Genomic DNA, 24,853 nt, shown 5'->3' on the forward strand with positions numbered 1-24,853 from the left:
GTTATAGAAAAGTTAACAATTTGTTGACAGACAAAAAAAAAACAAGTAAAGATATTAATTTATTTTAGATGAAACTGTGTCCGTATTGTTATTTGCATCTCGAGGTTCTTTATACGGATTTGTATTGTATTGAATAAACATTTTTTTTTTTTAATCATAACTTTCCCAAAAATCGTATCGCTGCTTCCATCGCTAGCTGTACCGGTTTCAATCTCAAATCCCGGAAAATTGAAATTGTTTCTCTGTCGGAGAATCATCATCGACCTTTGTTCATACATACTACTCCTCTCTCCTCGCCGTCCTCGCTCTCTTCCTCACCTCTTTCCCCGATCCCATTTCAATCGATGTGTTGGTGGTGGTGGTCTCTCTCCTACTGATCTACGATTGCGCTCCCTCCCATTTGGTAGCCTTTTATGAATTAGGGTTTTTCTTCGTATGCGGTGATTTGGATCGTGTTCGGAAAAACTTCTGGACACTGTCTTCGCTGCTAGATTTCGGATCATCCCTTTAGAAAAAAAATGGCAGCGCCAAGGCCTACGGGAGGCCAGGATCTGTTCGATACGTATTTCAGGAGGGCAGATTTGGATGGAGATGGTCATATCAGTGGTGCTGAGGCTGTCGCTTTCTTCCAAGGCTCTAATTTGCCTAAACACGTCCTTGCTCAGGTTCCTTTCTTCTTCGAAATCTGCATCTGTTTCCTTTTTTTTTTTTTTTGTTGCAGTATTTGTTTGCGATTATTGAGAAAACGGTGGAGAATACTTGTAAAATTCGTATAGTTTTCGAATTGGATCTTTGATCTGTTGGATCGTTGGGTAGTGAATGTGATGTAATTTTGTCTCTCTTTTCATTCTGGAGCTTTGTAGTCAAGTTGATGTGATTCTAATGAAGATTCTCCTCTTCCATTTTGACATATTCTGAGATTAGAACGCTAAAATGTGTTTTCTGTTCACTCTACTGTTATCAAATTGCATGTAATGAGGGAATTCTGCATATTTTGAATTTTAACATGTAGAATAGAAAACATCTCCGGATATAAGCTCTTATTATTCTTTGGGTTTGTTAATGCTATAACTTGTTTTTATCTCTTGTAGGTATGGTCCTATGCAGATGCAAAAAAAGCTGGCTACCTTGGCCGAGCTGAGTTTTATAATGCATTAAAGTTGGTAACAGTGGCACAAAGTAGACGGGAGTTGACTCCTGAGATAGTAAAAGCTGCAATTTATAGTCCTGCTTCAGCCAATATCCCTGCACCCAAAATAAATCTTGCTGCAACACCCTCTCCACAGCCCAGGGGAGTTTTGCCTGCTACACAATCTCAGGGAGTTACATCAATGCCATCAGCAGCGGCTGGTACAAGAGGGCCTCAAACGGGTGGAACTGTAGCCACCAGTAACCAACAAGTAGTCCCAGGCCAGCAGAACCAATTTACTGGGCTGCCTCCATCTCAGCCACAGCCACAGCAAAACTTTCAAAGCCAGGGAATGCCAGCTGGAGGGACTAATGCACCTCGTCCTGCGAACCAACCTATGCCATCGGATTGGCTCAGCGGGAGAAGTGTTGGCCCCTCTGGGAACACGAATTCTCAAATTCCTTCGGGTCAAAGAACATATGGTTTGACTGCACCTAACTCCACTGCTAATCATATACCAACGCCAGTTATGACACCTGCTGTAACAAGCTCTACTACAGCCAGACCCCAAGAATCATCTGCTCCTTTCGGTGCTCGTGTTTCAGATGGTCCATCCAATCAATTGGTGGCCAAGGATCCCAAGGAACTGGCTGCATCAGGAAACGGGTTTGCCTCTGACTCACTTTTCGGAGATGTCTTTTCAGTTGCTCCCACGCAGCCAAAACAACATACTACGGGAACTGCATCAACAATGGGCATCTCATCTGTTTCTGCTGGAACTGTCAAAGCCCCTGAGATCACACAGTCTGTAGTTAGGCAAAGTTCAATCCCACAACAGGGTTCATTGGGCCAGCATGCTGTTGTCGTTCAGAATCAGCTGACTGGAAATTCAGGGCAACCATATGCTCCCTCAGGTGTGGCTTCTGGTCCACCTGGCTCTTCTGTTGGAGTTGGAATTTCAGCTTCCAGTCAATTGGCCCAGCGTCCACCCCACCCCCACTCCCAACAACAACCCCGGCCCCAAGTTCACTCCCAACAACAACCCCGGCCCCAAGTCCACTCCCAACCCCCTTGGCCAAAAATGACTCCAGCTGATGTCCAGAAATATACCAAGGTTTTTGTGCAAGTTGACACTGATAGGGACGGGAAGATCACAGGGAACCAGGCTCGGAATCTGTTCTTGAGTTGGAGGCTTCCAAGAGGTAGGCTACACTTATTTTTTTGTTGCTTTCTCCGTTAACAGTGGTTCAGTTTGAGCTTGTTACAATGGTGAACGGGGATTATAATTTAATGGCACTTCTGAATATTTGTTTGGATATTGATTAACTGCCATTTCTGGTTCATCTTGAGTATTTACTCGTATGGTCCTCGTGTAGACTATATTATAGGTCGATAGAGATATAATGTTCGTGTAGCACAGTACGTTGAATTTTCTTTTAATTTTCCGTGGGGAATATTGCGGAATGTTTTATGTGGTCATGCTGGTCCTTGGTGTTACAGAGGCTTTGAAGCAGGTATGGGATTTATCTGATCAAGATAATGACAGCATGCTCTCCTTGCGGGAGTTCTGTATTGCGGTCTATTTAATGGAGCGTTACAGAGAGGGCCGACCTCTTCCTCCAATGTTCCCAAGCTCTATAATACATAGTGAGAGCATGTTTACCGCTCCTGGTCAATCTGGGGCACCGCATGGCAATGCATCCTGGGGACATCCACATGGTAATCGATTGCACATACTGTATTAGTGGCCTTTTTTTTTTTTTTTGCCAAACTAGGTTAATTCATTTATGTACCAAATATTGTAGGTTTCCAACAGCAACAACCTCCTGGGGCCTTGAGGCCACCAGCTGGTCCCAAAGGAAAGCCTCCAAGGCCAGGTCCTCTATCCTCTAGTGATGGAATGGTCCCGCCCACTCAGCCGAAACGTAAAATGCCTGAGTTGGAAAAACAGCTGGTGGATCAACTTAGCAAGGAGGAGCAGGAGTCACTCAACTCGAAGTTTAAAGAAGCAACTGCTGTTGATAAAAAGGCACTCTCTGGTTTCTCTCTGATTTTAATTTGTTAATGTGGTGAATTCCGTTGGTTATCGTGATTTAAAAGTTTTTTTTTTGCATTTTTTAGCTGAAGATATCTTTTGCCCCCTTCTTATGGCATTAATATGAAAATTTGTGGATTTGCGTAGCCATAGTCAAGATTAGAAGATATTCTTACAATTTATAATTGAAAGTGGTAGTCAATCTTAATTTCATTTGGCATGGAAGATATTAAACTGCCATTGAGAATTATGAATAATTTATTTGTTTCTAATCCTGTTTTGAGTTTCCCTTCTCTATCACATCTCCTCCCAACCTTTTATTCATGTGATATTTACTAGTGTAACTTAAAAACTAATATGACTGCCTCGTTTTTAATTCGTGTGTGTTTGGTGTTTAGGTGGATGAACTCGAAAAAGAAATAGCTGATTCTAAGCAGAAAATTGATTTCTTCCGTGCTAAGATGCAAGAACTTGTAAGTATCTCTGCTTCTTCAGCTTGCTCGAACTACGATCATTTTTATATGTGTTGTTTGATCTGGCCTTTTTTGAAGTAATCTCAAAAGTTGTAGGAATGCAGTTGTCTTCAGGTTCCTCCTACAAACTAACAATCAGTTTGGTTCTCTAACCTTTGGTTCCATGGTTATAGGTTTTATACAAAAGCAGATGTGACAACCGGTACAATGAGATCACAGAAAGAGTATCTGGTGATAAACGTGAGGTACAGTTTCTGTTGCTGAGCCTCTTTTATGATGGTATTAGAGATCCAGTTTGATTACCTAACATAATGAACATGTACTCCAGCTTGAATCTCTAGCAAAAAAATACGAGGAGAAATACAAGAAGTCTGGTAATGTTGGCTCTAAATTGACTATTGAAGAGGCCACATTCCGTGATATACAGGTAGTTTAGAATTATCTTCCCAGGAGCATGGCTTACTTTGAATTGTCTGTAAGCTGGATGTCCCCTTCAAAAATAATGATAAACCTTCCTTAAAATTGTAGGAGAAGAAAATGGAATTGTACCAGGCAATAGTCAAATTTGAAGAAGGCAAACTTGATGATAGTGTTGTTAAGGTAAGCCACACGTGCTAGCTGGTTAATTGAATGTGATTCATAGTTGTATTTTGCTGAAGGTTGTCTTGTAGGAGCGCACTGAACACATCCAATCAGGCCTTGAGGAACTGATTAAAAATTTGAATGAGCGCTGCAAACAATATGGAGTACGTGGGAAACCCACTTCTCTGGTTGAGCTTCCTTTTGGTATAGATCTACCCCTTCTTTTCTCTGGTTAAATATTACCCGTACCATTATAATTTTGTGACCAGTGCTAGGAGTTGGTTTACAGAAGAATTTCTACCTGTAAAATTGTGTATTTGTAGTGTAATGTATTCCTTTGTTTATGTTCATGGAATTTCCTCTTTTTTACAGGTTGGCAGCCTGGAATCCAGGAAGGTACTGCTGATTGGGATGAAGACTGGGATAAGCTAGAGGAGGAAGGTATGCTTGCTGTTTAGATTTTGATTTTGTTGTCAGATGAGATTATTGTGGAAGCATGGCTTTAGATATAATATCAATTTCTTGTGTCTATATATATGTATATATATTTTGGGTGACGTATCTTCCAAAATAGTTTTATGGATTTAGCAGTTGGAACATTTGAAATTCACATCCTATTTTTTCTTCACTTCCAGGGTTTACCTTTGTCAAGGAGCTTACACTTGATATCCAAAATGTCATAGCCCCACCAAGGGAAAAATCATCAGCGTGGAAGAATGAAGTTACTGTCTCTTCAAAAGAAGGTGAAGATGTTTTATCCTCAGATGCCGACTCCAAAACGGGGAAAAAGCAAAGCAGTGGTGAAGAGGCTTCTGAGAAGGAACCAACATCTGAGCAGTCAGAGGGTAAAGCATCCGATGTTAATACCAGAGATAAAAACGGATCTGTGGATGACTCTAATGTTAGAAATGGTATTGACGCTGATAGCTCACCCCGAACTAAAGATACAAGGAGGTATGTTGTTTGTGCTAGACCTGATGTGGTTTGGATTGCATCCTGTGGAGTTCATGTGTTTCCGTGAAATGTACTGCAAATAGAAAATAATAGGGTATAATATGGCCCTACAGATAAGAATTCATCTCGGTGATTTACATTGTCTATGTTATTTTTCCAGTGAAAATGGCCATGATGATGGTGAATCTACTGCTTCTGCTGGCAAAACTGCAAATTATGACTCTCACGATGAGACAGATTCAGTTTCAAGCTTCAACCCTGACAACGGAAAGGTAAACCAATTTGCACACCCCGAAGTTTGGGGTTTGTGGCGTTCGACATGTATATATTATGTATCTCTTTACCTTTCTATATCTACATGAAAGAATCGTTAATTTGTTTGTATTAACTTTTTTTATGTTTTAAGCAGGACAAGGATCATGGGAAGTATGACAGTGGTTTTGGCTTTGGATTTGGATTTGATGACTTCAGTATTAAGCCTATAAAAACTGGTTCGACCATTTCAAACGACTTCCTCCCTCCTAAGTTATCTATATTTGCTGATTCCGTCCCAAGCACACCAGCAAATGCAAACGACGTTTCCCCTGCAAAACCTTCTGTGTTTGATTCAGTTCCGAGCACTCCAGCGACGAACAATGCCTCTTACGCAGGCCAGAAATCATACTTTGATGACTCTGTCCCGAGCACTCCAGCTTATCCAGGGAACTTGTTTGCCGAGAAGAAATCCTTCTTTGACGACTCTGTCCCGAGCACTCCTGCTTATCCAGGCAACTTGTTTGCCGAGAAGAAATCCTTTTTCGATGACTCTGTCCCGAGCACTCCTGCTTATAGCACGTCTGATTTTGGTGGGAAGCCATTTGCATCAGAGACTCCTCGTTCAGACAACTTGTTCCCAGGAAGAAGCCCCTTCATGTTTGACTCTGTTCCAAGTACACCTGCACACGATGATTTCTCTTCCAACAGCTTCTCCCGCTTCGATTCATTCAACAGCAACAACAACGACGCTTTCGCTCTATCCCGCACAGACTCGATGCGTAGCACGAGCGAGCCTGACCCATTTGCATCCAGGTTTGATTCGTTCAACTATCAAAGATATGATTCCTTCAATGCACAAAGCTTTGATTCATCCGGCAACAACAACGCATCCGAGACACCTAAAGCCTCATTGACGAGATTCGACTCAATGGGAAGCACAAGAGACTCTGATTACAGTCATGGGTTTGGGTTCGACGACCATGACCCATTTGGTTCTACAGGACCATTCAAAACAACGACAACTTCAGCAGAGACACCACGGAGCTCTTCTGATAATTGGAATGCCTTCTAGCCCCCAACAAAGCCCACGTGTGACAATGAAGAAGAATATGATCCACATATCATATACATTGCTGCTTTTTATAGTTGGAATTTACCAGTCGAAGAGTTATTATGTATCTTCATTTCTTTGGTTTCCCCCTCTGCTTGCTTCATTTTTTATTGTTAATATATAATTTTTTTTTCTTTTTTTTTCTTTTTAAGGATTATTTTTTTGGAAGAGAGTGTCTCATCGTTCTTTGAGTAGTGTTTTATTTTTCCTTGGGTATCTTTGTTTGTTATGATGAATAATGGATTCTTCTTATTTGTCCCTGTGAAACCCCTTCTACTGTATCTTTGTAATCGTATGGATACTTTTCAGATACATTTGTTATATACATTGGATTGATTGGTGGTAATAGTCCGTAATATATAAATTGATTTTATACGTTCTATTATGTTAATTGACATGTTAAAAACCTTTTTGTTATTAACATACATATATCTCAAATCTAATCATATTATGTACATAATTTAAGAATTCTGGTGAAGCTGCGCTTGTTCAAATTTGTTTGATTTGAGGCGCGTGGAGTGCACGCAACTTGCTCAAGTGTCAAACGAGTCACAATCAAAAGTGGGAAGGGAGGCACAAGTTTTAATTGGAAGCACTTCGGCAATGAAGAGGACGAATCCACCAAATTACTGCAAACTTCCAAAAATTGTTCATCTCAAAATATTATCCGCCACTCAGCTGAAGCGGTTCTCGAGTTTCTCTCATGCTCCTATGCTCTTCTTCCTTTTTCCCTTACCACGTTTCTCACTTCGTCGTCATGAGTCGGCTTTCTCCCGCCACCGGAATATCTCACCGCCTCCACTTCTCCGTTGATTGGAGTTCCGAACTCCTTCCGTTCGGGTTTAGGTTTCGGAGAAACGATGTCTCGTTTAAACGCCGTTTGAGATTTGTGATCAGAGCGCAGCTTTCTGAGGCTTTTTCTCCCGATTTAGGTTTGGATTCTCAGGTTACTTTCTTCTTCTCTCCACTTCCCTTCTTTATTCCATCAATTAACTTAATAAAAGAGAGACAGAGTTTGCGACTAGATTTTTAGGTTAGAATTCAATATTCATCTATGCAACTTTGGCTGCTGCGAACCTAGCTTATCGAATCATTTGCTAATTTATTGATTTGTTATGAACTGGTCGACTGACTTCATTCACTTTTGATATTTAAGGCTGTGAAATCACGTGATACATCAAACCTGCCTTGGATTGGTCCAGTTCCAGGGGACATTGCTGAGGTTGAGGCATATTGTAGAATTTTTAGATCAGCTGAGCGACTACATGGAGCCTTGATGGAGACATTGTGCAACCCTGTGACTGGTGAATGTCGGGTACCGTATGATTTTTCGCCTGAGGAAAAACCACTATTGGAGGACAAGATAGTATCAGTGCTTGGTTGTATATTATCTCTTTTAAACAAAGGAAGGAAAGAGATTCTTTCCGGGAGGTCATCTTCTATGAGTTCTTTTAATTTGGATGATGTTGGTGTTGCCGAGGAATCGCTTCCACCGCTTGCTGTTTTCAGGGGTGAAATGAAACGGTGTTGTGAAAGCTTACATATTGCCCTCGAGAATTACCTGACTCCCGATGATGAAAGAAGTGACGTTGTGTGGAGGAAATTACAGAAGCTTAAAAATGTCTGCTATGACGCAGGTTTTCCACGCAGTGATAATTATCCTTGTCAAACACTTTTTGCGAATTGGGACCCTATTTACTCGCCAAATATGAAAGAGGATACTGATTCCTACGAGTCTGAGATTGCCTTTTGGAGGGGAGGACAGGTTACTCAAGAAGGATTGAAGTGGTTGATCGAAAATGGTTTTAAAACAATTGTTGACCTGAGAGCTGAAAACGTCAAGGATACATTTTACCAGGCGGCACTTGATGATGCAATTTCCCTTGGGAAAATTACAATGGTGCAAATTCCAATTGAAGTCAGGATGGCTCCTAAAGCTCAGCAGGTCGAGCTGTTTGCTTCTATTGTATCAGATAGCAACAAAAGGCCGATATACGTTCACAGTAAAGAAGGTGTTTGGAGAACTTCTGCGATGGTTTCTAGGTGGAAGCAGTTCATGACACGTCCGGTCACTAAGGAAATTCCAGTCTCAGAAGAGTCAAAGCGTGGGGAGGTTTCTGAAGCTAAGCTTGGACTAAATGCTCTAGTATCTGGTAAGGGTGTAACTGATGAGCATACTGATAAAGTTTCTGAAATCAATGAGGTTGATAGTAGATCTGCTTCAAACCAGAGTAAAGAATCTGGAGGCAATGAGGGAGATACATCTGCATCAGAATTTACGATGGTGAGCGATCCTCTTAGATCTCAAGTTCCACCAGGCAATATTTTTTCAAGAAAAGAAATGTCTAAATTCCTAAGGAGCAAAAGTATTGCTCCTGCTGGTTATCTTAGTAATCCGTCCAAAAAATTGGGAGCAGTCCCAACTCCCCAGTTTTCATATACTGGTGTGACAAACGGAAATCAGTTTTTTGATGTAGATTCCGTAAGAGGACTTGCGGAGACGGGAAACTCCAATGGGACCCTTCTTCCTACAAGTTCTAAAAGTTCAGATTTTAGGAATGGGAAGTTTTCAAATGGAAATGTGCATAGTTCTGCAGAGCCTATTGCAGTGCCTCCTAGTAATAACTTAAGTCGCGTTGTAGGTTCCCATTCTATTCGAGAGTCTCAGAGAAACAGTAGTGCTTCTTCCTCGGATTCCAGTGATGATGAAGCTGGAGCTATTGAGGGAAATATGTGTGCTTCTGCCACTGGCGTAGTAAGGGTGCAGTCGAGAAAGAAAGCAGAGATGTTCTTAGTCAGAACGGATGGAGTGTCGTGTACAAGGGAAAAGGTGACAGAATCCTCTCTAGCCTTCACACATCCAAGTACTCAACAACAGATGCTTCTTTGGAAAACTACCCCAAAAACTGTCTTACTGCTGAAGAAGCTCGGGATGGAACTGATGGAGGAAGCTAAAGAGGTGAAAGTTTTGCTTTTTAAATCTAAATTATTCCTTTTTTTTTTTTTTTTGCATTAAGGCTGCCTGAATTTTAGGAAATCCATGAAAAGTCGTTGTTATTTCAAATTTGTTTTTAGGCTGCATCTTTCTTGTATCATCAAGAGAAGATGAATGTTCTGGTTGAACCTGAGGTGCATGATGTATTTGCCAGGATTCCAGGGTATGGCTTTGTCCAGACTTTTTACATTCAGGACACGAGGTACAAATTAAGTTGAGTAGACATCAGCGACGAATCAGTCATCAATGGCTCAATTATGATTGGCTTTGTTTTGGTTTGTTTGAATTTCAGCGATCTCCATGAAAGGGTTGATTTTGTGGCATGCTTAGGGGGAGATGGGGTGATATTACATGCATCAAACTTGTTCAAAGGAGCTGTCCCTCCCGTAGTTTCATTTAATCTGGGGTCCCTTGGATTTCTCACTTCACATCCAGTAAGCCTTTTGACATATTCTATTACTTAACTATGTCTAAGTATTCTAGTTCTTTCGACAGCCTTCTTATATTTTTTTTATTAATTCCATTTGTAGTTTGAGGACTTCAGGCAAGACCTCAAACGAGTCATCCATGGGAATAACACATTAGATGGGGTTTATATAACTCTTCGCATGCGTCTTCGTTGCGAAATCTATCGTAATGGCAAAGCAATGCCTGGTAAAGTGTTTGATGTTCTGAACGAGATTGTTGTTGATCGAGGATCCAACCCATACCTTTCTAAGATCGAATGTTATGAGCACGACCGTCTTATCACGAAGGTTCGTACAATAATTACATCTCAGTGTTTGTGTAAAAGGTTTCCCTGCATGGATGAAATTTCACTGCTTGTGTGTATTGACGAATAAATGCTATTATAGGTACAAGGTGATGGAGTTATAGTAGCCACTCCTACAGGAAGTACTGCTTATTCTACAGCAGCAGGAGGTTCCATGGTAAGCTGTTCAACTCTGCATTGCATACCAAAAAACAAGCTCCTTGGCATATCTGCGAACTATCATGCCGTTCTTAACGTAATTTTAGTGACTGTGAGTGCGAAAACGTTTTCTATTTGACATTTATAAAATCCAAATATTGCAGGTGCATCCAAACGTTCCATGCATGTTGTTCACTCCAATCTGCCCACATTCCCTGTCGTTCAGACCAGTTATACTTCCCGATTCTGCAAAACTCGAGTTAAAGGTAAAGACTTTAAACATAACCGCAACTCAGTACTTAGTTAAACCTGTAGAGCTACACTCTTTTCTTGTTAAGTAGTAAAACCAGTTAATCACCCAAGAAGAGCTATAAGCTCAGGGAGTGAGACGACATGTGTTTAGCTTTTTGAAATGCTGAGAAAATCTCTCTAAACGAAAACAGATTCCAGATGATGCTCGAAGCAATGCTTGGGTTTCGTTTGATGGAAAAAGAAGACAACAACTTTCAAGGGGAGATTCGGTGAGAATATACATGAGCCAACATCCACTCCCAACTGTCAACAAATCGGATCAAACCGGTGATTGGTTTAGAAGCTTAATTCGTTGCTTAAACTGGAATGAGCGTCTTGATCAAAAGGCTCTTTGATGATTGATTCATTCACCAACACATACATAAACATAGGGTAACAAGGTCTGTTTGTATTCAGCCCTCTCCCTCTTTACTGTACAGAATAATTGAATACAATATTCCCAAGGGAAACCATTATAATGTTCACCTTTTCTTCGTCGGTCAATTTTTTTCCCTCAAATAATAAAATGATTACAGTGTGAATATATACTAGATATTGCCCTCATTGATCTTTGCCACTTTTAAATATGAATTAAGAGAAAATTTGTTTTTCCTAATTTTATTAAAAACCATGTGTATTCAAAAAGAACAGCAGAGGTCATCGTCAGTCACCAGTATTCTTTCTTTAATTTTTATGTTAAAGAGCTTATGGTTTTTCTTTTATACGCATCATGTTGTGATTTTGCAAATAAATACTTCTTTGTGATAATCAAATTTACATCATAATCATCGACAATAAACAGTGATATTGTACACTCATTTCCCCCACATCAAGAAAACGAGAGTGTGTATCTCAAAACCCGGTACGCCACTCCATAACCATTTAGGTTCAGTGTTCAGCTTGGCTTTCCAACTTTGGTCCGTGATGTGAAATTTCGTCTGGTTAGATACCTGCGAGAGTTCTCATTAGCATATGGAGAGAGCGAAATGTAGAAGAAGTTGTGAAGACATCAGTGTCATCTGGAACATGAGGACTGTAAGACACTGATAGATAGATAGAATGATCATTTGGTTTAAACGTCCACATCACATTTACTTTCAATTTAAAAGCATGATGTAATCAAACTTGAGTATTAATGGGCACATTGCCTAGTTTTTTAGCATTCAATTGTATATAAGTAGTAGGGAATGTAATGTGTGGTACCTCAGCTTGAAACAGTCGAGTCTTATGATATGAATAGTTCTTGGGAATCCATCGGCGATGACCAGTACTGCAAGATTGATTCTATGGTTAGCCTTCTCGTTGCACTTAGCATTGAGATGAAAAAACGACATCCATCAATCTTATATTCTTCGAGAGGGTTTCTATGCGCAAAACTTCTGACATTCACCTGTTGAGGTCCAACATGAGAATCAGACAGATAGAGAGCGGCAAAAAAAACTAACAAAAAACAGATAAGGATCACTGTCCTTACCGCTGAGCTTAGTTTATTCATGTTCACAAGATGGTCTCTCCAATAACAATCCAACGTCTTTAAAAGAACTGCTCTCTATTTCCAAAAAAAAAATCGATCAGACATTGTGATGTCAATCATGTGTATACACGCAAGAGACATAAATTAATAAATAAACATGTACCTCTATTTCTTTTATGTATCCATCATCAAAGCCAGAATCTTGAACACCAGTCAAGTATGAAGCAATCAGATAAGCACCGAGGAACTTCCGGAGAAGATTAATTGATGTTCGGTACTTCCCACTCCTACAGACGATATCCTTAAAGAGTTAAAAACTCAAGGTCTTTCTCAAGATACACAGGTCCACACAATCTATACAAAGACTTTATTTAACTTACTCACCCCGTCAAATCATCGGAGCAGATATCGAGCCAACGTCGCAGTGAAGAATTCTTTCTGCGAATTCCCCTGAAAACGTTTGGAGGTTTTGGCAAGTGCGGAAGGTAAAAGTCTTCCATGTCTATTGAACTTGTCTCATGTAGGTTTTCAAGGGACTGTAACATGGTTACTTCTGTAACTCCAGAAAATGACTCTGATAGAGCTAATTGTTAGATCTCATGAGAGAGAGTGGTAATTTTTCTCAATAAGCAAGATATTATTCTGCAATAGATGGAAAAAAAGAAAAAAGCTTACCATCCAGTAGGTTCCCTGTTATAGCTATAAACTCTTTCAATAACTTGGCCAAGCTCCAGTATCTTGGATGCTACCACAAGACATCAAATATTTTAAAATGAACATTACAGCAAAAAACATTTCTAGAGAAAAATGCATTCGATGACACCTATTTGGCAGATTTTACTGGACAAGAGTTTTATTTACCTTCTGTAGATTAGAATTTCCAACGACGATTTCATCTACAACAGCTTGCATATATCTGAGAAATAATAATAATAATGTAGCTAACTCAGTGAGATCTCAAACTCAAGAGTCAGCGGTTGAAAAAATATGCACATGAAACACATGCTAAACTTTAAATGTCCATGGACATAACAAAGGTAACTGCAAGCGTGGCGCTTACTGGAATAAATGTTGGGAGCAACTTTCGTTTTCTCCCGTCAAAAGCAGTTGCCTTAAATCATAGACATGCTTCCTTTGAACCTAAATAAGAAAAAAATGGTTGATTCAGATAGCGGTATAACCCACCAAAATAATAAACTTCTATACAGAATATACCATACATATGGTATGAACTACAAATATTACAAACTTAAATTGGCCAACCGATAGCATCGTCTGGGAGACGATAACCGTTAAATTATTATAATTAGAATTAAAAAGATGAAAAAAAGTGAACAACAAAGTAAAGAGAAAACAGCTGTAGTCTTTCAAGCTTATAATCATGGTACTAGAGATATATATTTCCATATGGTCAAGATGCAAGTACAGTAAAAAATAATTGGCAAATCTGGTACCTCTAACACTTCATCAAACTCAACCAGGCTTTTTCTTATACCAAAGAAGTATTTCTCTGCATTGATCTGGAGAGCTAGAAGCTACAATGTCGAATGAGATGAGCCAGATTAGCAGAAATAGACAATTTTTGTATGAAAAACCAATGAAGGAACCAGAAAGAAAATAGAACAATGAACTACTTACCTGTTTTACTATTGTGTCACCTTCAATTGGTAAATCTTCATCGTTTGTAATCTTTGATATAAGTCTCACAGCCCACTCAGTATCAAAATTAAACTTCTGAAACATCTCATCTTGCAAGCTGTAAGCAAATTAACAGTAATATGAAGCGTTGCATAGCAAAGATTGGTATGATTCCCAAAAAAAATCAGATTGATGCAAAGTTTATAATATCAAAGCAGTGAAGTCTTTTACGTGTAACTTGCTAATACAGAGAGTTTAGTTCAGGAGAAGAATCAATCTGATTACCTTACCATAAACCGCGTGGATCCTGGATCTCCTTGCCTTCCAGCTCGGCCCCGAAGCTATAAAAGATAATATGGAAGCAGAAACTTGGAAGATTATACATTTGAATTCATCAAAGACGACAAAGATAAAAGATAATACAAAGATTAGTCATTTGAATTCATCAAAGACGACAAATGACATGTCGTGTTGACTGCAAGGTCTCTACCATCTTCACAATAAAATGATACTGTTGTATTCATAATTCGAGAAAACAAATTATCGCATTTCACTCGTAAAAAGAACAATGATTATGTAATTCTTTGTTCATCATACTACCATTCTAGATAGTCGTCCAGGAAACATATTTTTAAAGGTTCGCAAGTCAAAACAATATACTGGAAATGACAGGTTGGGGAAAGGGATTGCTCTAGTACTTAAAACTAATAATAAGATTAACACATTTGTTTCAAACAAGTAGCATCCAGGCAGATCAGCAAAACTAATAGCTTACCTGGTTATCAATCCTCCGAGACTCATGCAAAGATGTCCCAATTACATGAAGGCCTCCAAGCCTCTTCACTTCAGACCCTTCATGCAGGCAATGGGCCTCACAGTCCTTTAAGACGGACAGATAAGCCAGAGCAATAGCAGGGCCTAATGGGTACATTTCTGACTGCTCGTTGACAAGATTCTGCAGTTGCAGAGGATCCATGGTCTGGCTTTTCTCCAAAGATTCTGTGATCGCGGACTTTGCCTTTTTCCTTGTCCAGCTTTTACTTTCACTTTTGCCAACATATTTTGCTGAGTCAATTGATTCCAAATGAAGAAACTAAACATCAAACATAATCCAAAGACTATGCGCACAAGTTCCTAAAATAAGTGTTGGATATAGAGGCAAACCCATAAGTGAAGCTCTAGCTAGCAAAGCTAATGATGATGGTCCCACTTTTATTTTTGACAATACCTGATATGATTTACAGGACAGTTCAGTTATTCTACAATGGGATAGTAGAATAGGGTAAATGATCTTTCGACCTTTATTCTTATGAATACCAATATAGTGAGATCATAATATGAATACTTTTGCACGTATACCTTCTGTGATAACTCATTATCGTCAATATCATCAGCCACAGGTTCACTCGTTAGATATGAAAGGATGCTATCTTCTATAATTTCCCTTGCAAGCATCTGATTAAACCCACAAACAAAGCAGGTGAATTTTGAGCAGGAAATCAACGTACAGATCACAAAAAAGATAAAAATAATACACAGCTAGATGCTCTAAGAAGACAATCAACTGCAGGTTAGACGAACATCTGGTAAAAGATAAAGACGTTAGCCAATATACCTTCGGATTTCCTCCCAGAATAATGTCAGTACCCCTACCAGCCATATTTGTAGAAATGGTGATGGCATATTTTCTTCCTGCTTGGGCTATAAAATCAGCTTCCCTGGCAGCATACTGAATGAAGGAACAAACATAATATCAGAACTAGCTGGCATCATTTGAGCGATGCCGCTTTTACAATGCAGAGGGACAATTTTCGGATTCACCTTGGGTCGGGCATTCAGGACATTGTGAGGAATTCCCCATTCTTTCAGCAGTTCTGATAAGTATTCAGAATTCTCTACACTGCAGGATGACGCTAACTTGTTAATAATGGAAAAGTAATGTATTTTAAAATTTATCTTCTTATGTAGTCCTCCTTGGTTCATTATTAGATCTGCCAACATAAACCACACTCGATAAAGAAATTCAACATATACATATGTCAGTGTTTTAAGTATCTCCAAGAAAAGAGGGCCTGAATCTTTCTTCTGTATGTTCTTTTTTTTTTTTTTGACATCAGGACATTGCGATATATTCTGAAATCCTGAATTAATATGCCCAAGTCTATGTGTGCAAAAGATTCTGAGTGGTTTTAGTCACATGGAGCTACCTTGTTGTTCCTACTAAAACAGGTCGACCTTGCCCAAACATATCTTCCACTTCTCGACGAACATGTTCCCATTTACCCCGAGCAGTCTAGCATGCATCATACCAGATGGTTGAACGAGAAGGCACACTTTGTTTAACTTTTAGCAATCAGACGAAAAATGCATATAGAAATACGAGTTTTAAGGATGCTTACCGCGAAAGCTTGTATTGGTAGATCGATTCGAATATTTGACAAATTTGTAGGAACTTCAATAACAGGTATTTGAAACATTTTCAAAAACTCTTTTTCCTGCAAGAAGGTGAAGAAACACGTGTGTTTTAAACTGCCTTGTGTAGTCAAGAACATGAAATGTTTTGAAAAATATTAAGAAGGTAGGTCAAAAGTGAATCCCCATGTACATACTTCTGTTTTTGCTGTCCCAGTCATCCCGGAGAGCTTTGGATAGAGTTTAAAAAGTGACTGATAGGTGATTTGAGCCACAACAATCGAATCAGCCTACGATAAAAGAGTTATCGTCATGAATGAAAGTGTTTGAAGCATAGTTTTTACATTACAACTTATGAATCTGGCTGACAAACCTGAATCTCTAGACCTTCTTTAGCCTCGACAGCCTGGTGAACCCCTTCAGACCATCTCCTTTTATCTTCAACTCTTCCAGTCAACTGAAAAAAAAAAAATCCCTTGTTTACTCAAATCCTCATACTTTCTTCAATAAGATATAAATGAAACTGCATAACAATTACTAGCTATCTCTCGTCAATTTAGGAAATGAAAAATTGAATACAAATGAAGCCAAATCTACTTATACCTCATTGATTATTAGTGCTTTCCCATCTCTCACAATATATTGGACATCCCGCTTGTAAAATTCTTTAGCTTTTAAAGCATTCATAACAAACCTGTAATAATCAAAATTTTCAATATACAGGGATCCAAAAAACAGCACAGAAGCGTTGCACCAAATATGAGAAAACACTTATTTTGAGACCGGAATAAAGAATACTATCTTTAAGAACATGATAGGATTTGTAAATATGAAAACAGATCAGAAACAGTTTCTTACTGGAAATTTGTGTAAAACATTATTAGCGGATACCATAATATCCAGTAGTAGGCTGTCTCCTAAGAAATTCATGATTATTCTGTAAGAAAATGATACCCTACTATTCTTTATTCAGCCATAAGCCATTTATCAGCAACAACCTGTACAGCATTTTTACCCCATATCTTCACTAATAACTTGCCAAACATAAAACTGTGACAATTAAATCTAAAAAGTCACCATTCCAAAGTCTTACTACTAAAAGCAACTACCGAAGTTCTACATAACGATATAGAAGTATCAAGAATATCAATAATAGTAACAAGTAGATACCTTGCCCATGGATCATTTTCGTCCCATAAATCAAGCGTCTCAAGAGCCATTTCAGCGAGCGATATACCTTCTTCAGTGAGTTCCACTGAGTTTTCTTTCAGTTCAGCTTTGTAATGCTATAAACAAGATTTTCAAATATCATGTTAGAAAATCCACTTCCTTAATTTAAAAAAAAAATATGCTCGCAACAAAACAACAGAAAAAGGAAACGACAAAACTCACGATATCCTTTACAAGAAGTTCAGCCACTTTGGCAGCAACTGGATATCGTCCGGCATTTTCATTAGCCTGTGGAACAAGTACAACAGAAAGGACCCCATCAATCGGTGAATTTGTGCCCCAAACTATAATTCAAATGACTGAACCTCCGACGAATAATAAATTTCTAAGCTTATTAAAATGAACTACATTACCTCACCACTTATCAGCAAAGGGTTTCTGCCTTCATCAATGAGTACTGAGTCTACTTCATCAACTATTGCAAAGTGAAATGGTTTTGGCCTGTGCGTCACAAATTGTCACTATTGAACCAAACTAAGGAATAAAAAGATTTAGGGGATCTACCATCTCATCACAAGTTGTTCACGGTTTGAAGTAAGGGTTATCTCGTAGATAATCAAATCCAAGCTCCTGAAGTATGCAAAAGTGTTGGTAGAAAGAGATGAGGGATGACAAAAAAAAAAGATCTAATCCAAGTAGAAGATACGATATGAATGAAATACTTACTGAGTTATTGGTGTATGTTATATCACAGCTATAGTTGAATTTTCTCTCTTCAGCTTTCATTCCTCTCTAATTGTTGAATCAGTTTTAGAAGAAAATGCCATAAGTTTTCTACTTAAAAATCTAGAAGGTAAGATGCAAATAGCACCCGTGTAACCTACCTGAATGAGACCAACTGAAAGGCCTAAGAAGCGGTGAACACGACCCATCCATTCAGCATCACGCTGGGCTAGGTAATCATTCACAGTAACCACTGCCAATAGAAAATCAACAATAATGATATACTACTCTTTATAGGTATATCATTTTCGAACAATATGTGAAAAAAAATTGAGGCAGCCAGGCTAGGCCATACATCTCACTTGCCTTATTCAAAATTTCAGCAAATGATCAAGTCGTAAAGAAGCCAGAGAGAGCAGATAACATACCATGAACGCCCTCACCAGTTAAAGCATTAAGATATGCAGCTAAGGTGGAGACTAATGTTTTCCCTTCACCTGTCTTCATCTCTGCAATAGATCCATCATGAAGCACTCCTCCACCAATTATCTGATGCATCAACTTAAAAACATAAGTACACCCAACAACCACTCTTCAAGATGATAGAAATGTACCCCAATATATAGCATGAATTACAAAATTGAGAATAAATATATAGACAGACCTGCACGTCAAAATGACGCATTCCAATTGTTCTCTTTGCAGCTTCTCGGACAACAGAAAATGCCTCTAGACAAGGAAACCACACACACAAAAGTGAGAAAGTAATTGCATAGCTGTATTAAAAAGGTACATTCTCAAGAAGAGAAAAGTAAACTATGATTAAAAATATATATAAAGAAGAAATAATTTGATCAAACCAGCTTGCATATCTGCTAGGGACTCCCCTCGCATTAATCTTTCTCGAAATTCTGAAGTTTTAGCTTTCAGCTAAGGAGTAAAAACAAGAAAAAAGTTAAAAATACATTACAGGATCATATCTAAGAAATGAAACCTCTCACGCAGTGAAGGCTAAGTCGAACCTGTTCATCGGAAAGGATTTGAATCAGTGGTTCAAGGGAATTGACAGATTGCACAAGACGATAGTAGTCCCGCACAACCCAATAATTCATGCTCGTAAAATCTTGTATATTCCTCTTCACACGGCCCAAGTTCCCCTTAAAATATTGATGAAACACGAAAGTAAATTAATAAAACATGAGTAGAAAAATACAGACGAGACAAATGATCGAACAGTTGGTGTGCGTCAAGTACTGACAGAGTTCTCGAATTACAGAACTAAGATTGTTGACGCATATCATACCAATAGGGAAGCAGAGACGACGCAGTTTCTTCGAACAAGGTGACACCTCTGAATCGGCGTGACGGAACGAGGGAACAAAACACCAGATACGGGTTTTGTCCATGGAAACTTATGATTACATCGAGACAGGAGGCAAGGAGCTGGCTGGCATGTATTAGGATTCACAAAATTCGAAACAGAACCCATTTCTACGAAATTTACTTTTGTTACAGTAACTTTCTCGTTCTTCTGGTTCTTCTGTTTCAAGCCTCCATGGATGAAGGCAAGCTCTAGTAACTCTCAATTCTCGTTCTGTGCCTCACTCAAATTGTTTTTTTTTTTTTTTTGCCTCCGTTATAGTGGCGCTAAAGTGATTGGCCCTATTATAAAAGCAGGATATATAATTATTTTTTGTTTATAAATAAATATTTGACAATTAAGTCCCTGAATATTTTAGACTCTTCCAATATGTCACTCAGCTTAAGAATTTATCTTTTCTTGTATATGATTTAATCTCAATTTATGCAAATTTGTGAATCACATATATATACAGATGGGACGAAAGAATTCATATACACATGATTGATTTATTTTTAGATATACAAAGCATTTTTTAGAGTAGCATCTATGGAGGAAACTAACTTATGGAAGAATGAAAACTCCACGAGAAAATTGTAGTTTTTGTTTAGCATCCACAATAGTATACCTGTAAAATGAAGACACAACTTCTCTCGTCAGAAACCATGAATGCAAAATAAAAAAAAAATAAATAAATAAATAAAAAATACCAGACAATTTGGACTAATAATCACCTTAATGGTTTTATCTGCAAACCCTGCAAAGAGCTTGCCTTCCCAATATGACAAAGATGTGATTACTGATGAACCTGGGATTGATCCAACGTGAGTACAGTCTAGTAATACCTCATCTCCTGACATTTCCTACAAACCAGTGTTCGGAAACAGATGTTATAAAAGTAAAATCCAGCAACAGATAATAGGAAATTATAGATTTTCTTTTTACGCTTTTGATTAGATCTGTAGATTATTCGTCATAAGCTCGGGTCTACAAACTAGTGGATTACCTGTACATTGATGGTTTTGTCCCAACCTCCAGTGAATAGCCATTTACCATTCACGGCAATGCTGAGAATTGCACCACTCTGTATTTTTGTAGACTTCATCAAAGTATCATCCCTCCATATCTGATGATAGAATCATAAGAGCCCAGGTTTAAGATTGAGAATAAGATTGAAATGAAGCAAATCAAGCTAAATGTTTTGTTAAGGACAAATTTAAAAAACCTGTATATCTCCGTTTTGATAAGCTGCCACTAGGGTTTGATCGTCTGCAGCTAGAGACAGAATAGATCTCACAATACCTGGAGTCTCTTCCCCCAATACCGTCAACAAACTGTGGTCACTCAGATTCCACAATCGAATGGTTCCATCCCAGCTTCCGCTGTATAGTACTCCATTTAGAACAACAAGCGTTGAGACTACAGATTTATGACCACTCATAGTACAAACCAGGCTTCCATCCTGGGGAAACAATCACCTTCAGATTATAATGGAAATTTTATCAAGACAAGCTTTACAAGTGTATAGGAAAATTAACTTACTTGCAATGACCAAGCTTTGATAGTGTTATCTCCACTGCCACTATACACATACCCGTATTCTGAGTATGCCAATGCATGAATGCCAGTATATCGCCAGTCTTTTGGCTCGTACCACTTTCTTAGCGGCTGATCTTCCAGAGGGAAGGTAGTGCTCCATACAAAGATACCTCCTCCACCGTCGCCACTGACACATACTGGTTCTGCTCCTTCTATGTGCATCAAAGCCATTACTTTCTCCTGATGACCTTTAAATGTATGCACATGGGAGAAGTCCTGCATATAGAATGTTTTACATGAAGATCCATATAGCTAGAATTAGCGATTGTTACTACTAGTGATAAGGAGAAAAGTAAGTTGTAGAAACCTTGCATCTGACAACTATCAGAGAGCTGTTACCGAGCTAAGAAGAACATGAACAAAAATCTATAAAGAAACTATCACTAACTATATATGTGGAATCATGATTGAATCTGTACCTTCAGAGACCATAAAAGGATAGTTTTATCATATGAGGAGCTGAACAGAAACCCACCTATACAGAGAAAACGGACATAAAGATGCGTCGTTAAAAGGAAAGTTGAGTACATTATTATCATTTGTTCAACATATAATAAAATTGGTATAAAAGTTAGAAAACAGTACACCGCATAAGAAGAAGGTATACCTCCAACCGCTAGAGCCGTGACAGAGTCTTGGTGTCCCCGCATGTCTTTAGATTTAACCTTTCCTTCTGAGAGTCTCCCAACAAAATCTATGTCAACCTTACCCTCCTCTGCTTCACCGCCAGTTTTCGTTCCAGGCGACGCTTCTTCCAGTACTTTGGATTCCACTTCTACCAGGTGACATAATTCACTTAGAGGCAAACAGAACTCTTTCCTTTTCCCAGAAATCTTCTTATGCAATCCACTCACAGAATTGAACCTAGGATTCATGACTAGGTCCCTGTTGCATTTCCATAGATCAGACAAAAGTGGACGAGCCAGAGGATCAAGACAGCAACATTGGCGAAGAACTTCAACCATAAATTTAAACTTCCCTTGGAGTTCAGATTCCAAACATAGTTTCTCCGTAATACCTGTGTAAAGCACCAAGAGATCCTCGATACCTTCTTCACATCCTTTTGCATCCACACAATGTACACTTTCAATCAGCTCCTCGGTAAACCGTTTTCCAAGACGAAGCTTAAGGAGAAGAAAACAAACTGGCCAAACATCAGAGCTATACGAAACCAAAGATTTCGAGCTGGAATATTTTATCAACATGTTCTGTTCTTTCAACAATACAAACAACACCTCTGAGCTCATAAAAATCCCCTTCTGTAGTAACCCCACCAAAATCAAACCCATTTCCGAAACACCAACTGGTTTCCTCAAAGAGCTAGTTTCCTCAGCGATAATCTGAAACACATTCCTACCAGTTTCCATCAACTCAATCAAATCAACATAAGCATTCTCAAATTCGTCAAACTTCACACAAGAAACGCTCAAACAGCCTGAGATCACCCCTTCCTTATGCAGATTCATAAGTGCCTCACATATTTGCATACCAAACATTGCTAAACGTGAAGTACCATCAACATCTTCAGTGAGATTATCCCGCAAAAATCCAGTAAGTTTCTCACCCACTAAATACAAAACCCCATTCTTCAAATCACCCCACAAGCCAAAAACTTTAGAAACACCTCTCTGTTTAACCGAAACGATCGCATCAAGCTCATCTCTCTCCTCCTCTCTCATCCCCCACAAACAACTCATCATCCTCTGGACATAACTATACTTGAGGAAAGAGTCACAATCATCATCCTCGAACGAAGCAACCCGCAAAAGACTCACCTTCGACTCATCATCCTTCAGAGTTCCACATAAACACGAAGATGAAGCAAGCTCAGTAACTTCACTCTCACCATTTTCCAAGGAGACGGCGTCGTGGACTAAGATCCGATCCTTCCACGTGGCGTAAAAGTCGTCGGACCATGAACGAGCGACGAATTCAACGGGGGTTTTAGAATTCCGTCTAGGTTCAAGCTTAATCTGGGAAACAGAAGGGAATAGTCTGAGAAGATCGATGTTTTTGGGGAGAGCTGATGGTCCTTGATGAGGGAACTTGACGAGAACAGTGCACGCTGGACATCGGATTGTGTCCGGAAACTTTTTGGGAAGATTCGTTAAGCATTCTTCGCACGCCGTGTGTCCACAGGAGAGCACGCGCGGAACTGAGGACTCGCCGTCGTAAGATTGTAGACACACCGGGCACTCCGGTGGCTCCATCGCCTTCGATGATTCGACTCGATGAACAACTGAGTTTATACGACGACGTTTTTACACTATGACTAAACACAACGTTTTACTCCTGAGGGTAGTTCTGGTAATTCACATAAGAACTTGTACCAAAAACTCCTGATGCCAACACAAAAGATCATCTTTAGTTTACAAACTATGACGTTGTTATCGGTTTTGAAAGCTAGGATGTTATGCAAGTTTTTTATATTATATAGTTCACTTAATTGTGTTACACGAAACTAAAAGGGTTTCTGAATATGCCCAACATGAAGCAAATATATGCAAGTAGAACAAACTAAAAGTGGAGCTATGCCAAAAAGACATGAGTGGAGAAACAGGCTACTCTTTAATTCCGAGGCAGAGTACCATGTTGGTTGATCATGAGTGAGACTTCAATTACTTGTGCCAATGAGTTATAGCTTATTTGCTACTTGCTGGTTGGTTAGTTTCGCTTATGAATATTGGTTTTGAAACTCAGATCATCGAATACAAAAAAAAAAAATCTAGAAATAATAAGAAAGAAGAGATCAAACACCCCAAAAACATTACAAAATATGAAATAATGGAAAAATCAACTTTATATTAAACTCTACGTATACTACTTCAAAAAAAAAAAAAGAGTTAACGAGTTGGGGTGTTTCATATATGCAAGTGTTCATCTAATTATCATATGGTAGTTCGAAACGGCACAATGGACAAACATGATTGGTGGCAAACCACTCGAGGATGCAACTATCGTCAAACTCGTGTCCACAAGGTAAGGTCGTCACGACTGTTTCTCCCATCGTAAACTCATCAAAACATATAGTGCACTTGTCGGAGCTGGACATCGTCGTCTTCTTGTATACTTTCCTTGACAAAGACTCAACCGCAGACTTACTCGCCGGTCTAGATCGCATATGAATGGTGCTCTCAATTAATGGTACTCGCATATACATGGTAGGATCAGTAGGAGTGAACTTAAAAGTAATATAAATTAACAAAGCCCAATCTGGAGAATAGTTAACCGAGGGATAGTGGACATCGATGGCAAGTGTAGTGAGACACACTTTTGCATAATCAACCTGAAAGGGATTGAGACGGACATCGTCCTCTAAGCAATTCAGTTGTACCCATCTATACCTTGAGTAGCTATCATGGATATCTTTGGCAGGCAAGGAGAAAGCAAGTACTGTCCGGCAATCTCTTATAGGTTCTTCAGACATTAGGATACTCGCTTCGACTTTGATTCTTCCCGCGTCTTCGGGTTTAGGAAAGTTGTCGATTTCATGGCTGAGGGATACTCTGTCAGCAAATAATTCCATTATAATACGAGTTGTGATTTTAGGGATTATCTTCTCCTTGTTGCAATGTCGTCGTCTGTTTATGCATGTTTTATATATAGGGGCTGTGGGACTCTTGTAGCTAGGTCTGGCTCGGATTAGGTTAAATGGAATTTGAGATTTTTTTTTGTTTTTTTTATTTAATGGTTGTTTTGATTTTCGCCAATAATAGTGTTGTTTCCTTTTTGTTAAGTATGG

At 39.0% G+C, this 24,853-nt stretch overlaps 3 protein-coding genes and 1 pseudogene across 7 annotated transcripts; 2 read left to right on the forward strand and 2 right to left on the reverse strand.

Annotated features, from left to right (window-relative positions):
* Nucleotides 1–14: 14 nt before the first annotated feature.
* On the forward strand, nucleotides 15–6,885 carry LOC104740857 (uncharacterized). Its single transcript, XM_087485423.1, has 13 exons — nucleotides 15–665; nucleotides 1,092–2,331; nucleotides 2,630–2,848; nucleotides 2,935–3,158; nucleotides 3,563–3,637; nucleotides 3,811–3,882; nucleotides 3,966–4,064; nucleotides 4,166–4,237; nucleotides 4,309–4,423; nucleotides 4,592–4,660; nucleotides 4,855–5,173; nucleotides 5,334–5,445; nucleotides 5,583–6,885. The coding sequence occupies exons 1-13, from the start codon at nucleotides 519–521 to the stop codon at nucleotides 6,498–6,500; spliced, it is 3,681 nt and encodes a 1,226-aa protein (XP_087341549.1). The 5' UTR covers nucleotides 15–518; the 3' UTR covers nucleotides 6,501–6,885.
* A 112-nt stretch (nucleotides 6,886–6,997) lies between these two features.
* Nucleotides 6,998–11,239, forward strand: LOC104740858 (NAD kinase 2, chloroplastic). 4 transcript variants are annotated; one of them, XM_087485424.1, is made up of 9 exons: nucleotides 6,998–7,485; nucleotides 7,696–8,591; nucleotides 8,687–9,498; nucleotides 9,615–9,736; nucleotides 9,827–9,968; nucleotides 10,065–10,289; nucleotides 10,389–10,463; nucleotides 10,609–10,710; nucleotides 10,888–11,239. In XM_087485424.1, exons 2-9 carry the CDS (start codon nucleotides 8,408–8,410, stop codon nucleotides 11,089–11,091), a joined length of 1,866 nt encoding a protein of 621 aa, XP_087341550.1. In that variant the 5' UTR covers nucleotides 6,998–7,485; nucleotides 7,696–8,407; the 3' UTR covers nucleotides 11,092–11,239. The 4 variants fall into 4 exon arrangements, with proteins under 4 accessions (XP_087341550.1, XP_087341551.1, XP_010459878.1 ...); XM_087485425.1 differs by having other exon boundaries at nucleotides 9,615–9,697; XM_010461576.2 differs by having other exon boundaries at nucleotides 7,696–9,498.
* A 184-nt stretch (nucleotides 11,240–11,423) lies between these two features.
* On the reverse strand, nucleotides 11,424–23,491 carry LOC104740859 (protein translocase subunit SECA2, chloroplastic-like; annotated as a pseudogene). Its single transcript, XR_015580450.1, has 37 exons — nucleotides 21,719–23,491; nucleotides 21,531–21,586; nucleotides 21,055–21,327; nucleotides 20,738–20,974; nucleotides 20,519–20,638; nucleotides 20,247–20,375; nucleotides 19,175–19,309; nucleotides 19,013–19,082; nucleotides 18,817–18,881; nucleotides 18,581–18,701; nucleotides 18,314–18,405; nucleotides 18,156–18,221; nucleotides 17,994–18,059; nucleotides 17,843–17,930; nucleotides 17,652–17,717; nucleotides 17,430–17,545; nucleotides 16,863–16,953; nucleotides 16,633–16,716; nucleotides 16,457–16,549; nucleotides 16,247–16,342; nucleotides 16,055–16,140; nucleotides 15,669–15,747; nucleotides 15,463–15,576; nucleotides 15,207–15,302; nucleotides 15,012–15,075; nucleotides 14,623–14,912; nucleotides 14,133–14,188; nucleotides 13,848–13,965; nucleotides 13,664–13,744; nucleotides 13,270–13,349; nucleotides 13,071–13,125; nucleotides 12,885–12,954; nucleotides 12,594–12,783; nucleotides 12,373–12,496; nucleotides 12,210–12,284; nucleotides 11,939–12,125; nucleotides 11,424–11,685 (listed from the first exon to the last, which is right to left on the reverse strand). The product of XR_015580450.1 is annotated as a protein translocase subunit SECA2, chloroplastic-like (transcript).
* Nucleotides 23,492–23,992: 501 nt separating this feature from the next.
* On the reverse strand, nucleotides 23,993–24,642 carry LOC147928000 (uncharacterized). The gene has a single exon (XM_087483181.1). The coding sequence runs from the start codon at nucleotides 24,635–24,637 to the stop codon at nucleotides 23,993–23,995; it is 645 nt and encodes a 214-aa protein (XP_087339307.1). The 5' UTR covers nucleotides 24,638–24,642.
* Between the last annotated feature and the right edge of the window lie 211 nt (nucleotides 24,643–24,853).

Source organism: Camelina sativa, chromosome 14 (assembly GCF_030686135.1).
Source record: "Camelina sativa cultivar CO46 ecotype springtype chromosome 14, ASM3068613v1".
NCBI classification, from domain to species: Eukaryota; Viridiplantae; Streptophyta; class Magnoliopsida; order Brassicales; family Brassicaceae; genus Camelina; species Camelina sativa.

Bases quoted from the DNA above. Each gene is read 5' to 3' on its own strand.
- LOC104740858 (XM_010461576.2), top strand. From the start codon at position 7,243: ATGCTCCTATGCTCTTCTTCCTTTTTCCCTTACCACGTTTCTCACTTC. The intron at 9,737-9,826 runs GTACAAATTAAG...TTTGAATTTCAG, and splicing joins TTTTACATTCAGGACACGAG to CGATCTCCATGAAAGGGTTG. The intron at 10,711-10,887 runs GTAAAGACTTTA...AAACGAAAACAG, and splicing joins CTGCAAAACTCGAGTTAAAG to ATTCCAGATGATGCTCGAAG.
- LOC147928000 (XM_087483181.1), bottom strand. From the start codon at position 24,637: ATGGAATTATTTGCTGACAGAGTATCCCTCAGCCATGAAATCGACAAC.
- LOC104740857 (XM_087485423.1), top strand. From the start codon at position 519: ATGGCAGCGCCAAGGCCTACGGGAGGCCAGGATCTGTTCGATACGTAT. The intron at 2,332-2,629 runs GTAGGCTACACT...TTGGTGTTACAG, and splicing joins GAGTTGGAGGCTTCCAAGAG to AGGCTTTGAAGCAGGTATGG. The intron at 3,159-3,562 runs GCACTCTCTGGT...TTTGGTGTTTAG, and splicing joins CAACTGCTGTTGATAAAAAG to GTGGATGAACTCGAAAAAGA.